General features: G+C 54.2%; 1 protein-coding gene across 1 annotated transcript in view; it reads right to left on the bottom strand.

Moving 5' to 3' along the window:
- Positions 1 to 15268, bottom strand: part of DCDC2C (doublecortin domain containing 2C) — an 81679-nt gene that overhangs the window by 49813 nt on the left and 16598 nt on the right. Inside the window, exons 3-5 of the mRNA XM_074341496.1 lie at positions 9901 to 9977; positions 6558 to 6686; positions 2074 to 2211 (exon numbers count right to left, since the gene is read on the bottom strand). Coding sequence (XP_074197597.1) covers positions 2074 to 2211; positions 6558 to 6686; positions 9901 to 9977 — 344 coding nt within the window. The remainder of the gene's footprint in view (positions 1 to 2073; positions 2212 to 6557; positions 6687 to 9900; positions 9978 to 15268) is intronic.

Here is a 15268-nt window from a genome sequence, read left to right as displayed (position 1 = left end):
CCCCCACCACGCGGTTCTCCAGCAGAAAAGCACCCCTGGGTCTACTTCCCCAAGGGTGAGTGGACTTCAGTCTCTCAGCAACTCTGCGGAAACTCCTCATCCACACCCAACCTCCTGGGCAAGGGAGAAAGATATTTAAGCAACCAACAGACCCCGGCCAGGGTGCAACATGTGAACGATGACAGGAGAAAACAAAACACGTTAAAAGACAAAGGAACTCGTGCAGGGCGCAGGGGACACAGCAGAGAGAGCTATTCAGCGCAGTTCAACAGCTCCCCCCGTCTTGCCACCCCCAGGCTGCCAGGACCAGCTGTGATGGATTAAGGAATCAACAAAATCAGGAAATACCCAGGCTTGGCAGGCGCGCAAGCAGGACCCTAACCTAACCACCTGCCTGGAGGGTCACGATCCGAAAGGGACAAAGGAAGCCGTTCTCTGCCTGGAAGCAGAAACCCTAACAGTAAACGAGCCGGGAGAGGCATGACGTCCGCCAGACACTGCTCCCGCGAGGGCACCTCAAGTTTCCCAAAAGGGGCTCCGTGCAGGGGACCTCGGGGGTGGGGTGGAGGCCCCTCACCTGCAAGGCTGAAGCCACCTGCCTGCCCCACAGTGAGATGAAAACGGGCACCTCTGTTCTTTGCTCAACACAGAGACCGTTAAAATGTGACGGAGAAGCAGCTATGGGGAGGTTCCTGGCGAGCAGCCCCCGAAAAGCTCCCGACACCGAGCATGGTTCAAACCCAGCCAGGGGCTAAGCAACCAAGGGTGGGAGACCTCCCAGGTCAGCTCCAGAAACCGCTCATCTCAGCAACCCTGGAAACCGGAACCTTAAAACCGCACCCGACGGTCTCATGAAGGAGGGCCGGGCTACGTGCGTCCGGCGTCCACGCTCCCGACACCCCAGCGTCTGAGGGCCTGCCGTCCTCCCAGGCCCCACGCCGGCCTTCTTAGCTGACCCCAGGGCAGCAAACCCAGCCTCAGCCCTGATCCCGGGGCCCTTGTTTGGGACCAAAACTGAGCACGTGGATCAGGACGTGCCTCTGCACTCCAGTCCCGCAGGTCAGCCGCCCTCCCGAGCCACCGCTGAGCCCGGCCCAGCCCTGACACCCAGCAGCAGACACACAGGAGCCCGCCGGGAGCGTGGCGCCGGGGCCCCAGGCCCGTAGAGCGCTCTCCGCCCGGCCGACACAGCAGGAAAGTGGGGAGGGGTTGGACGCACAGACCCACAGGCCTTCGCGGTGGGGGGCCCTCTGCTTTCACACACAAACACAACCTGAGGAGCAAAAGGAGGCGTCGAGGGCGGCTGCCCCGGGAGTGCAGCCAGACCACCTTGCCTCGCGAGCTCGAGGCAGGCGAACCTGAGCGGGGCTTTCTGCAGACGCGGAGCCCCTCCTTCTGCGTGACGTCAGCGCAGGGCACGGACACACGTCGGAGCCCCAGCGCTGGGCTCCTCTGCCTCAGGATAAAACCGCCAGGCGTCCCCAGGCACGAGTCCACAAGGGAGCGCGACAGCTCAGCTACGGGCGCCTGTCCGCCCGACTCCAGACGCAAGCCGCGGGGCGAAGGGACCGGAGCCCCCACCCACGGCTCAGCTTCCTCCCAGCCACCCCTTCATGGCCACAACCGCACACGCCGTGCGGCGCCCCATCAGCCAGGTCCAAGATCCACCCCAGAAGTCACTGCTTTGTTCACCAGCAGAGACTGCCGCCCTGCACAAACCCTGTGTTTTAGAAAAGGAAAAGCGCGCGGAATTGAGAAAACAAAACTGTGCCAGGTGGAGCGTGGGCTCCCAAGACGGCGCCTGGGGCGGGCTCCATCTTGCACATTTAGACTCTTGACCTCGACGACCCCCGTAACCCCAGAGGAAGACGAGGGACTTAATACAGGACCTCGTGGTCCTTGTGAACGTATCAAACAGCAGCGGTTCCTCCACACCTAGATTGCGAGAACCCAAAATTGCACCACTTACGAAATAAGAGTGAACGGCAGACAGAAGTGGCCACACCGGGGAGAGACGCTGGGCAGCGAAAGAGGGGGATTTACGGGCGAGAGGGGGAGGGGCCGTGTGCTCACTGCTGGACGTCGCCAGGGACCCTTGGGCACTTCCAGTAAGGGAAGTGTTTGAACGTCTCCAGTCCTGCCGCCACGTAGAAGTGGTTGTCCTGCAAGTCCTTCGAGTCGTCCAGAAGATGCCCGTTCATCGTAAACAACCTGCGGACGAAGAAAGAAGCAGCGAGCTGGGGCTCCGACAGCAGTGACGCCGGGCTGGGCGTGTTGTGAGCGTAGCACGGCCAGCGCGTGGGCCGCGGGAGAGCTGACGCTCCGTGAGCAGACGCCGTACAGACGGGCCGGCCGGGCCCGCGGGGCGGCTCTCCCGGGCCAGGCTCGCTCTCCATTTTCAGGTTTCTTAATTAAAGTAAGTCTTTAATTATGTACAAGTGCTCAGGGACCCTTGAGAACATTTTAAGCTGTTGGTTGGTGTTCAATTAATTTTAACTGATAATAGCTAAAATTGATACAAATTGGCTTATCATGTTATAACAATACTTAGAAAACAAACTGGCATTTATTAGCAAATATTATGCCTTTTTATAAGCACCAAAAGACTAATATTTGTCTATGTTTTATTCTGCGCTCTTTTTGGCAAGTTTTAATTCACCAGTTCATTTATTTAAGAAACTACTCAATTCATTCAATGCTGAGCATCTGTTATGAACTAGACACTCAGGTAGGCATCGCCTTGGATGAAAACACAAAGAGGAAAGTCACAGCTTCCCCAAAGTCAGGAAATGCACAAAAACCTTCATAAAGACAAACATGACCAGAGAAGGGCAAAGTGCTGGCGTTCAAGGAAGAGAAGGATTAAAGGCAAGCTTCACTAAGGTGGGAGAATGTGCAGTGGGCTTTGAAGGGTGGGTAGGAGTTCCTCATGTGAAGATGGCATGAATCCTTGGGATAGCAGAAGGGGCCTCTGCAAAAAGCCAGAACGCAGGGGTTGACTGTCATGGAAGGGTGAAACGCAAACTTAGAGCTTATAACGTTGAATCCTAGAGCCTGGAAACCTGGGGGGAGGAGTTTACCATCGATTTGGTCAGAGTGAGTGGAGGCTGCATGGCAGTGTGGGATAGGCACTGGGTTTCAGCCACGGTAAGCTGCCCCTTATGGATGGGATGTCACCTGTGGGAGGAGACAAGCTGTCGCAGGAGTACCTCGTGGTCAATTACAGCAGTGGGTGTGGACGTGGAGGGAAGAGAAGGAACAGGTGGGCCCCACAGGACTCACCCCCTCTGCTGAGCACCCCCAAACCTCAGCCTGAGTCAGTCACCCGGACGGCTGGCTGGACCATGGCCCCGGAGTTTCTGATGCAGTGAGTCTAGGGCTAGTCCACCTCTAACAAGTGCAGCTCCGAGAACTGCCGCCTTGGATCAACCCTGGAGGCCTGCGGAGGAGAGCTTCCAGACCGGAGACTCGTGGGACACCACGGAGAGCCACGCTGTGCGGGGGCCGGTGGCTGCGACGTGGAACACGGGCTTCCCAGAGAAAAGCGGTGCTGGGAGTTCTGTTCTTCTGCCATCACCTGGGGGCAATCAGGGCCCATCCCCGGAGGGCTGACAGATGACACCAGTGTCCCCAGGAGTAAGTCAGGGCACTGCAGATGCCCTCGGCAGCGAGAGGCCCCGGGAGACAGCGGGACTGACCACGTGCTCCCAGAGCCCGGGCACCAGGGCTAGACGGCAGGGCACCGGTGGGGGAAGGCGTGCAAGACCCCCGCAGCAGCAGCAGCACTGGGCTGTGCAGGTTACTGTCTGGAAGGTGGACAGAGGAATTCTCCCAGGAAGCAGGAGGGAGTGGTAACAGGATACATAAAAGTTAAGAAATAAAAATGAGGAGCAGTGCCAACTCCCGGATAATAAGAACCCCCAGACCAAGCTATAGTAGAAGTAGCAAGAAATACACGTAGAAATAATGAAGCTGATGTCACAGATTCACAGAAAGAGGGAAGGCCTCCAACGGGAAGAGCCCACAGGTGGTGCAAAAGCTCAGGACGGACAGTTAGGTCCAGGGCACGCGCCCCACACACGCCTGACAGTGCGGACTGAACTGGACGCGGAGAAGGAAAGTAGTTGTGCTTGAGTCTCAGGACAGCCCAGGGGCCACGCACCACCCTTCTCTTCCAGCAGGTAACATGGAAGGAGCCCAAGGCCACAGGACCTCGGCCAGTTCACCCTCTTTCATCCTCATTTCCCTCCCCAGGCTGACGCCTTTCCCTTCCTGGACAGCACCTGGCCAGTCTCACGCCCAGGTAGTTCCCGTAACACTGCCTTTCCCAACCAGGGCCGGACCAGGGTGAGGCCAGAGAGGCACCTGGGATGCACATCTGGGGCGGTGCCCACCTCCGGGGCAGCCGGCCTCTCCTCCCAGGCCCCCAGCCCGCCCGACCTCGACTCCTGCCCTTTCTCATGCCGACCCTCTCCTCTGCCATGTTCCTTGACTCCAAGCCGGGGGGTTCTCCTCTCCTAGACAGTCTGCCCTCCGCTGCAACGACTGACTGATCCCTCCCTGTCTGCCGCAAGCTCCCGGGGTGAGCGGCACAGGCCGGCCCCCCGTGGTCAGCATCGTGCCCACCACGTAATCCGCAAAATGTCTGTGAGAAGCACATTTTCTAACACCGAGATCAGCAATAATCCTGCACACAGAGACCCACACACAACTTCACTTAAAGATTTCTCTGGAATATATAAATATGATGTATAAATACATATTCCTGAAAGCTCAAAACTATCCAATAAATTAACTAATTTTAACACCACTGACAATTTGACTAAATTTCCAATCGACACGAGAAAAAGGTGTAACAGAACCCTCCCCTGAAGCACGTTAACATTATCTAAGGAAGGATAAACACAGATGGATACAAACGACTTTTCAAACGTATATTAAACATTAGATCTAGGCTCCATTCAAACCAACATGTATATTGACGTTAAAAAGCCCCAGTGTGCGCGTCACATGACTGCCCGGCTCACCGCGTGCGCTCTCTCAGCTTTCTCCCTGTCTGCAGCTTCTGCACTCTCCCTGAACTCAGCCGCAGAGAACTAACTTAAGTCCAGGGGAAAAAGAAATAAAGTTACTGATCCAGTGTCCTATTTTCCCTCTAAGTACCTTACTTGCCTGCTCGCCTCTCCCTCACGAGGATTTTTCTCTTACTTTCGCCACCACGTGACACTTACGATTTTATATGTGACACTTATGATTAATTCCACTGTTTCTGGCTTCTTTCAAAAATATGCACACTTGTATCTGCTGCACACGATTGTCCCTGTTTCTTCAGGAGTGAAACACTAATATTTACAACCGCATTCTGGACTCGGGCACTTACGGTACTGATCGTACAGACGCCCACCTTCCTGGAACGTCTGTGGTCACCATTCCTCACCACGCTCGCCAGGCCAGCAGCCAGCCCGGGCCCTGAGGCTCCCAGCACTTACGTCTTATCACCAGTAAGTGCGTCCGCTGGGGTTGCCAGTAACACAACTCTTGGGAGATCCATCTTTTATGTTTTAATTTAGCCCCGAGGGAGTTAGTTGACAACAAAGTGAAAAGGAGTAACATCTTCGCTCTTCCCCCGCAGCGCCTGCCATCGGGGACCACCGCTGTGCATAAAGATGACCCTTCAGCCTCAAGCCACGTTTCCTGAGTCCTCACCTTTAAAGACCAAGACTGTCTTCTCTGCATTTTCTCAACACCCTCCCACGGCAGGGCTCGGCCTGCTCGTCACCCCAGCGCTGTCCCCGACGCCAGGTCTTAACCTCCCGCTACAGCCTCACATCCATGCCGCTCCCCACTGCTGCCTCCGAGACCCCCACAGCCAGGCCCGTGGTCTGACCCCCTGCTGTCCCCCACAGCCAGCTCCCCCTTAAACCCCTGTGCACACGGAACCTCTCCCCTGCTGGTCCCTGCCCACACGCAGCCATGGACGACTCCATCCACCTGCCCGTCTCGCCCGAGGACCCCGCAGCCCTGCAGCTGCCACTGCAGATCCCGGCGTCCGGTCCAACTGGGCTCAGCGCTGCTCGGCAAACCCCGGTCCTCCTGTTCACTGCCCTGCTCTCCTCTCCCCTCCCCAGCGTCCATCTTCCAGGTCACAGCGCCGTCCATCTGCTCAGGACCTTGTCCCCCCACCACCCCGCCTCTCACGTCCCACCCTCCAGCCCAGGACCCCACGGCCTGGCTCTAGGACCTTCCTGGTCTACTGCATCCTCGCAGTAACACTCAGTTGTATGCAGGGAACGATGGACAATTTCCCCCAAAACGCCATACTCGCTCATGGTCATGGCCGCCAGCCCCACCCCACGCCCGCTGCACACCAAGCCCCCTTGTCAGCTGTAGTCACCACGCCGAGCGCAGGGCAGATGCTCAGTAACTTTGTTGAACAAATAAAATCAGAGTGAACCATGAATCATTTCAGACCTTGCTGGTTCAGGCAGGAAATCCTCCTTGAAAAGCACAAAACAAGCCCCCAGACCCGGGTCCCCACAGCCGAGCGAGAACCTTACTTTCGAACGCCTCCCAGAGGAAAGACTTTCTCTCCGATCGTGGCCAGCACGCAATTCCACTCCATCAGGCTGAATTTGGGGATAATAATTTTCACAGGTGGGATAAATAATCTTCCATTTGTGAAAACACTGCAAGAATAAAAGGAAAAGCCATCATTAGTGCCTCACGCTTTGGGGAAAACTCTGGGAATTCAAGAGAGGCATGTAATTAGAGAGCCGTGACAGCCCCTCGGGGCCCACATCCCACCCCAGAGAGGACGGCCACCAGCCGCCCGGGCACTCAGAGCCAGCAACGGAACAGGAGCGCTGGGGACATGGCTTCATAGGATATGAAACACCCAGAGGAACAGGACTAAACAATATCCTTTTTAAAATACGCCTCCGTGACAGCAGGTAACACAGATGAAAACTGTGACCAGCTGGAAAACAAACGGGGATGTTCTGCCTATAAAAATGCAGCTGTTAACCAGGATATGGAAGCACCTAAATGCCCATCGACAGATGACTGGGTGAGGAAGATGCGGTGCATGTACATACATATACACACAGTGGAGTACTACTCAGCCATAAAGAGGGTGAAATAATGCCACTTGCAGCAACGTGAGTGGACCTCGAGATGATCATACTAAGTGGAGTAAGTCAGACAGAGAAAGACACATACGTGGTACCACTTTTACGTAGAACCTAAAAAACGATGCAAAGGAGCTTATTTACAAAAGAGAAACAGACTCACAGACAGAAAACAAACTATGGTTTCTAAAGGGGAAAGTGGGGGGAGGGATAAATTGGGAGTCTGGGATTAACAGCTACACCACTGCTGTATGCACAACACACGAACTGCAGGGTCCTACTGTGCAGCACAGGGATCGGTGCTCAGTATCTTGCAAAAGCCTATGATGAAAAATACGTGTATAACATACACGCATCATGTGTGACTGAGTCCCCTTGCCGTGCACCGGGAACTAGCACGCTATACGTCAACTACATCTCCATAAAAAAATTAAGTAAGTCAATAAATAATAGTTTAAATGCAGCTACCGTCCCTTCCCACTGTCCCAAGACAGGGTCCCAAAGGCGGTTACGTGCATCCTGGGAAAGATGACAGGCGCTGCTGGCTTCACTCTCGCAGGGGGACAGGGGTGCGGCCGGCACAGAACCCAGCGCAGTTACTAGTTCTCTGGCATTGCGAGGCCGCACCACTTGGGCACAGCCACTTGGCAACAGCCCCAGACTCCTGTGACTCACATTACGACACCGTGAGACACACATGTAAGGCTGCAGGAGCTCAGCTGGACCCCACTGGGCTGCAATGTGTTGCTCTACCGTTTGTGACGACTTGCTTTATTGTCACTGTTTTTCTTTAAATGCAAATAATATTGGAGAAATACATCTTTTATCAGAGTGAATATAAATTTTAATTTAACATGTTTGTACACAATAAAGAGAATCCGTTTTCTCAGCCGAGGCTTTGTGGCAAAAGGCCTGCAATCAACCCAGAGGCGACCTTTCTCCATATTTAAATACCGCCCCAAAACAAACCCCGAAAGGAAAGCTCCGTGCGGGCCGAGCACAGGCACCCCCGGGGCTGTCACCGCCGCACGGGAGGCTGGCCACGCCCCACCTAATGGTGCTGCTGCGTGGTCTGCGCCAAAGTCTTTCCAAACACAGATGACTAGCAATAACACAGAGAGAAGTGCTGAAACAAGGCCACTTGTGTTTTTATCCAAGTTTTTTTAAGATACTTACTATGCATTCTCATCCTGAGGGCGGGGAAACGGGCACACTGCTGTGAGCTCGGAGAGCCCTCCTAACCACTTCATCTTTAAGTTACAAGGTCTCCAAGCAAACATGATCAGGCCTCTTCTTGGTAGAAAAGACCCTGCATTTGGATGGATGTTTGGGTCCACCTAGTGGAATTTCTAGCACACCAACGTAAAGAATGGGGCACATGTCTTAAGACTGACCAGTTTATAACAGAAAAAAAATCTATCAAAATAAGTGAGAACCATTGACATCTTGGGTCATACCAAAAATAAAAAATACGTATCTCCTGGGTATGCGTCTCCGCCAGGAAGGACCCACAAGCCAATAATGTTCCCTGAGATTTCCATCCATTCTTCACAAAAGGGTGCCCTTCACACATTTAGGGACACTGTGTTTCTCATTATTTCAAAACAGCTCTCAGTTATATAAAAGGCACAGCGGAAAGATCTCGGATGTGTACGGTGGCCCCCCTGCAGAAGTTCAAGGAGAGGTGTGTTAAAGAATGATGGTGGGGTTTGGAAGGAAAGTGGAAGGAGCAGCTTAGCTAATAAACAGGTCGTGTTTCCTCCATCCTGGGCTTCCCATCTGGGGCTCCGCTGGGTCTGGCAGGGTCCTCGGTCCTCTGCTGGGCAGTGGGGCATGAGGGACCACTCATCCCAATGTGGCAGACGTGACCCCAGCCAAGCGAGGCTGGGACTGCCGGCTGCTGGTGCCCCTCGGACACGGAGCCCACAACCCCGAAAAGTCACTGAAATTCCTCCCACTGGGAGCAGAGCCGGGTAACGTCACATCAGGCACCCCCGCTTCTCTGCCATAAAGTAACAGAACACCACCACGTAAGAAGGATTTGGGGGAATGGCCGCCCTTGACGAGCACTGGGCAGGGCTTCCTGGGAGCAGCCCCAGTGAACCTTCACATCCTTGCTGGTGGATGTCACCGTCCTGTTACAAACGAGGATGCCAGTTCGCAGAGAGGGTGCATGTGCCGGTCACAGAGCCAACAAGGTGAAAGGCGGGATTTGAACCAGTGCTTCGTCTGGGTCAAGTATGTTCTCCTGCAACCCCAAATGCACAGCAGGTGGGCCCACAAAGGGGTCCCGATTAACCTGGACAGACAGGCTGCACTGCCCCTCCACGCCAGCCCCGTCAGCAGCTCCCTGGGGCAGCCAGGAATCCGGGCATCCCGGTCCTGGGGAGCCCTACCGAGGGTGTGTGTCCCCACAGGGCTTTGGCAGTGAGAGCTCGCGGTGGGAACCTAACTTCTACGTTTCCTTTCCACCCGCAGCAGCCGCAGTGACCAGATTACCAAAAATCAATTAAAAGCCAAGGCTACACTGTGTGCTTCCACCGCCCCCACATGAACGGTGAACTGCGGGGGGGGGGGGAAATCAGATTGCTTTTCCAAAACCAAGGTTCAAGAGAGGAAGAATCTGCAACCCCTGAAAGGCCGGATCACAGGGAAGAAGGGAAGGAACAGCACTCAGAGGGAGGGGGGAGGAGGAGGGAGGGGGGAGGAGGGGAGAGAGAGGAGGGGGGGTGACGTCTGTAAGGCGCTCAGGGAAGTAGCGGCTGGTACTCACTTTATTTGTCGGGACAGACGGTGAACCGTCTGCCACCTGGAAGGCACGTTGATGTTGCAATGCACCACCGGTTTGATCTGAAAAGAGAACAGTAAGCTTGAGGATTCAACTCCAGCCTGCACACACCTGTTAAACGCCACCACTATACACAGCACTGCCCCAAACCTAAGCAAAGGTGGAGTGAGGCACCCCCGCTTCTCTGCCCTCCCCTCTCTTCCCTCCCTCCCTCCCTCCCCCACCCCCCCATACCTGCCTCTTCCGGGTGTTTAAACACCAAGCTTGTTCCCACAGGAGCTTGGCCCTGGCATGTGCCCCCAGGTCTCCGCACAGCTCAGACGCCAGCTCCTCCGGGAGGCCGGCCCTGACGACCACACACCTTGAGCTATTTCCACCCCGGCACTAGCACTGTCTGACATTTCTGTGCTGATTTATTTGCTTGTTACTGACTCCTCCTTGTAGACTGGCAGCCTCCTGAGAGCAGGGACCGTGCTTGTCCTGTTCAGCAAGGTGTCCCCGGGGCGTGAACCACGAGAGGCCCAGAGCAGGATTGGTAAGTATTTCATGAATATGAATGAATGAATGGTGAGTGCCTGAGTGACGACAAGTGAAAAACGGCTCTGACACTCTGGAAAGGGCCCCAGAAAAAATGATGTCACTGAAGCCTGGCAATCCACACCCACACACCCCGTTACCCCGTAGTCACGCTATATACAAAATCATACACGCCTCGGACGGACAGGGACAAAATCAGTGCCATGAATAACAACGGCCACCACGAACTTACAGACCTAGTTTGGAAACAAAACAACAGAAATTATCCTCTGCAAAATTCTGCTAAGGTGCAGCTGCCCTAAGAAACGCTTTCTGCTTGATTGCATAAAATTGCAGAAACAATGAACTGACTGCTTTTCCATGTGTTAATGACTCATTAACCCTGATAACACCTGCCTAATTAAGTAACGCCAGCAATTACAGACACGACTCTCGACGCTCCCTCGTCCTCCACACGATAATCGCCTCAGAAGTTTCAGGCAAACGCGGTTTTCTGTCACTGTGTGGTGGTGATGACAGTTTCAAAGACCCATGTCACTCACCTGCCCCGAGAGGCAGGACGCAGTGGGCCCTGGAGGTCTTTCGTAAGGGTCCAGGGTAACTGAACCAAGTCCGCATCCGTGATGGAAGACACTCGAGGCTACTGAAGCTGTGTTTCCCCAAGTAGCACCTACGGCTTGTTGAATGTCTGCTGTGTTTCAGGCCCTGCACTCACACCTTTCCAGACATTCATACCTAATCCTCAAAGCAGCCAGGCAACAAAGAATCAGAGAGGTTATGGAATCTTCCCAAGAACACACAGCTCTGAAGTGTCTTGGTCACGATAAGTCATCACAAAACATTTCACTGCAGTTTTTAGCAAAATGGGGAGTTGAACCTACGCCAGCACAGCATTTAGGAGCCTGTTTTCAGTCACCTCGATTCCAGTACAGACTCCGCCACCTTCTCACCACGTGACCTGGATGCGGTCGTCTCACCTCCCCGAGCCTCCGCTCGCTCAGGCATGCAGTGCGGATGAAGGGGGTGCGTGTCCCGCGGGTCTGCTTCCGACGTGAGGAACACAGGCGAGGGACGCGCGGCCGGGGCTCGGCGGTGAGCTCGGAGCCCACTCGATAGCAGTCCTGGTGATTCTTGTTGTCTCTCCGAAGTCCCTGCTCTTTGCGCCTCATCATCCTGCTCCAACTGCCCTCAGGGGCCCTCCTCACGGCCTTTTTCACACAAAACATCACACATCACACAAGAAGAATCCCACGTCAAGAGAAGACCTGGTCAGGCATCGACACCAAGGAGAGAACCTCGTCGTAAACAGTGTCCATCAGGGTCCGGTGCTCGCAGCGCCAGGAAGGTGAGCGCACACAGGTGGTCCCGCTGACCGGCTCAGCACAGGTGCTCGACCCGAGGCTACACAGATCACTGTCCAGAGACGCCCAGCTGCCGCGGACCGCAGGAGCCCACGCAAGGTGCAGTGTCCCTGCACTTCTCATTTCAGTCACTGAGAAAAGGTCGCCCTGGCTCACCTCCAAAGTCACTTCAAATTCCCATTCCGTGATGCTGTGAGTTAAAATAAAAGTCAGCTTCGCTCTTTCCCAAAGATGTCCAGCCTTATTCTGGAGCAGCGACGTGATAACGGGAAGGAGGCAGGCAGATGAGAGCTCACCCCTCACCCACCCGGCACCACGACCTGCAGAAATGCAGCGAATCCGGGCAAACCCTCAGTGTTGCAGCCCCCTCCCCGCTTTCACGCGGCATTATGGGCCCTCGAGGGGGAGGGCAGGCAAGTGTGCCCAAAACACGGTTGGGGAAATGGGCTCCTCAGCCCCCGTGGTCATAGTAATGATGAGTTTTTATTTTCTATCTTTAGGAAATTTTTGCCTTTTTTGACATTAAAAAAAAAAAAACAGCACGACTAGGGTCTTACAACTGACTGAGCAGATGTCACGCATTTTGCAAAGTACTGTTTTAATCCTAATAGTTAGGATTTCGCCCCATCTGGAAAGAAGGACGGAAGCAGAGGCACGTGCCTGCCCAGCCCTCCGAGGGCTCCTGGACTGAGACACGCAGGAGGGGTCCGTGTGCAGGTCAGCTGTCCCCTCTGAGACACAGCGGAGCCGGTTACGAGGGGCCTGGAGTGGGGACTCGCCAGAGGGAGAGGCGCAGAGGGCTCAGGGTCGCCAGCCGGCAGCCCCTCGTTTCCGACGCCAGGACTGGGCCCTGGGGACCAGCGACCGTCCCGGAGCCGGCAGTGTTGTGTCACAGCAGCTGAGCCAAGCGCTCGCGCCACCCAGACTCCCACCAGAGCAGCCCAAAGAGCGACGCCATTCCCGCTTTTATATTTCAAACCCTGTTAGTTGGATGATTTCTTTCTTTAGCGGGAATGATGCTTTATCTTCTCCAAAGATTCTGAATCACCGACGGCTCCCAGACGCGTTTCTTTCTCCCTCTCCTCATCGCTGCCGTCACCGCCTCTTCCTCAGAAAGTGGGAACACAAAACGCAAAGCAACTAACCCACCCGCAAGTATCCTTGGAGCGAGCCCGGCACGCTCGGGCCTGAACTACATACAGGAAGGAGTCAGCCCGCGGAGGACGGGAAGAGCCGTTCGGTGAGGCAGGAGGAACAGCACACACAGCGCTGGTCAGAGGACCCCGGCCCATCCTCGTGGACACCAGGGGGGGAACGGAACACGCATCCGGACTGGATCTCGCACACAGAGGGAGCGGTGCCGGGTGAGGCTGAGGAAGAAAGCAAGTGGAGATGAAGACGGGATCGCACTCAGCAGCGCAGGCTCCACCCCTCGGGGCAGGGCGCGCCTTGGCGGGTCTGAACCAGGGGACGGATGTGATCAGACCGGAAGGGCCGGGCTGCAGGCAGGAGGACCAGCCGGAAGGCAGGAGCCTGCCTCCAGGAACAGCTCTTGGCGTCCTCAACAGAGTAAGAGGAACAGAGATGGCAGCGAGTGGACTTGAGAGGAGGTAGACAAGGGGCCGGGAGGGGCTGCGGGGCTTCTGGGAGAAGTAAGAACTAAGAACAGCGTCTAGGTTTCTGGTCTGAGGAGCCGAGAGCACAGTTCCAACCTCTGAAACAGGGAACACAGACTATTAACTGGGCTTGGGGAAGATGTCCTTGGGACGTCCAGGTGACAGTGCCCCGTAGACAGAGAAGTGGGTCCTGAGTCACAGAGACATGCGAGTCTTGGGCACGTGGGTGACGGTGGAAGCCACGGAAGAGATGGGGAAGGAGAGGAACCAGGGAAGCCCTCGGAGGGACATGGACACACAAAGGACAACGACAATAGTTCCACAAGGAGAATTTAGAGGAAACAACCACAGGGAGTGAGAAGAGAGAAGGGTTTCAGATGACAAGGGAAGAAATCGTTTCAAGAATGAGAAAGGGGACCAGTTCACAGCCACCAGCATGGCTATAATTGAAAAAGGTTTAAATGCCCATCAACTTCAAAATAAATTAAACATGGTGCATTCATACGGTGGGATGATATTCAGCCCCGGAAAGGCATAAAAAGACAACACATGCTACAACACAGGTAAACCTTAGAAACGTTACGCTAAGTTTAAGTAGGCACATGCAGAGGGCCCCAAATGGTGTGATTCTACTTGGACAAAATGTCCAGACTATGCAAATCCCCAGAGTCACCTGCTACCACTCATCTTCGCTCACCCACTCATGGGCGGCTCCCAAGCAATTCTTCCTATTCTCTCCCATCATCAGTCTACCCACAAAAGATCCTGAATAGCCAAAGCTCTCTTGACAAAGAAGCAAAGCTGGAGGCATTTACAATCTATAAATATAAGCTATTAGGTAATCAAACCTGATGGTGCTGTGTACAGACCAGCAGGTCACTGGGACAGAGCCAAAAGCCCAGAAACAAGCCCATGCGTATACGGCCAATTACTTTTCAACAAAGGATCCAAAAATATACCATGAGGAAAGAAGGGTCTCTTGAATAAATGACGCTGGGAAAACTGGGCAGCCACATGCAGAAGAACGAACCTGCACACAGAAGTCAACTCAAAATGGATTGAAGACTGGAAGGTAAAACCCGAAGCCATGAAACTAGAAGAAAACATAGGGCGTCTTGGCATCGGTCTTGGCGGTGATTGTTGGTATTTGACGCTGAAAGTAAATGTAACAAGAGCAAAACTGAGCCAGTGGGACGGCATCAAACGTCATACATAAGAAGCTTCCACTTAGCAAAGGAAACCAGCAAAAAAATGGAAAGGAAACCTACCGAGTGAAAGAAAACTCTTGCAAACCGTGTATCTGCCAAGAGGTTACTAACAAACTATATACAGAACTCACACAGCTCAGCAGCAAAAACAGACACACACACAAATAAATACCCTAGTTTAAAAATGGGCAAAATACTGAATAGACATTTTCCCAAAGAAGACGTACCACCAGCCAAGAGGTACAGGAAAACGTGCTCAGTACCAGTAATTTTCTTCTTTTTGCATCAGGGAAATGCGAACCAAATCACAGTGAGGTGTCACCTCACACCTCGCTCGGAGAAGCTGCATGAATTACACAGCAGTTTCTAACAGAAACAGAAGCTTCCACACACACGTGTTCAGGACAGTCCGACAACAGGCAGAGCCCGGGGCAGGACCACGGACAGGAACACGGTGGACCCGGGCGCGGGCTCCGTCAGCCCAGGGGCCTCCGCCAACCCCGTGACTCCGAACAGAGGTAAATCTCATTCCCCTCGCTTTTCGGTCAGAGAGGGAATCACATAAAACACCTGTAAACATTCACATTAAAAGTTATTTTTAAATCCTTTTGCTTAGAATCATCGGTAACTG

Source organism: Camelus bactrianus, chromosome 15 (assembly GCF_048773025.1).
Source record: "Camelus bactrianus isolate YW-2024 breed Bactrian camel chromosome 15, ASM4877302v1, whole genome shotgun sequence".
Lineage (NCBI taxonomy): Eukaryota > Metazoa > Chordata > Mammalia > Artiodactyla > Camelidae > Camelus > Camelus bactrianus.
This window is presented reverse-complemented; position numbering and strand designations above follow the sequence as displayed.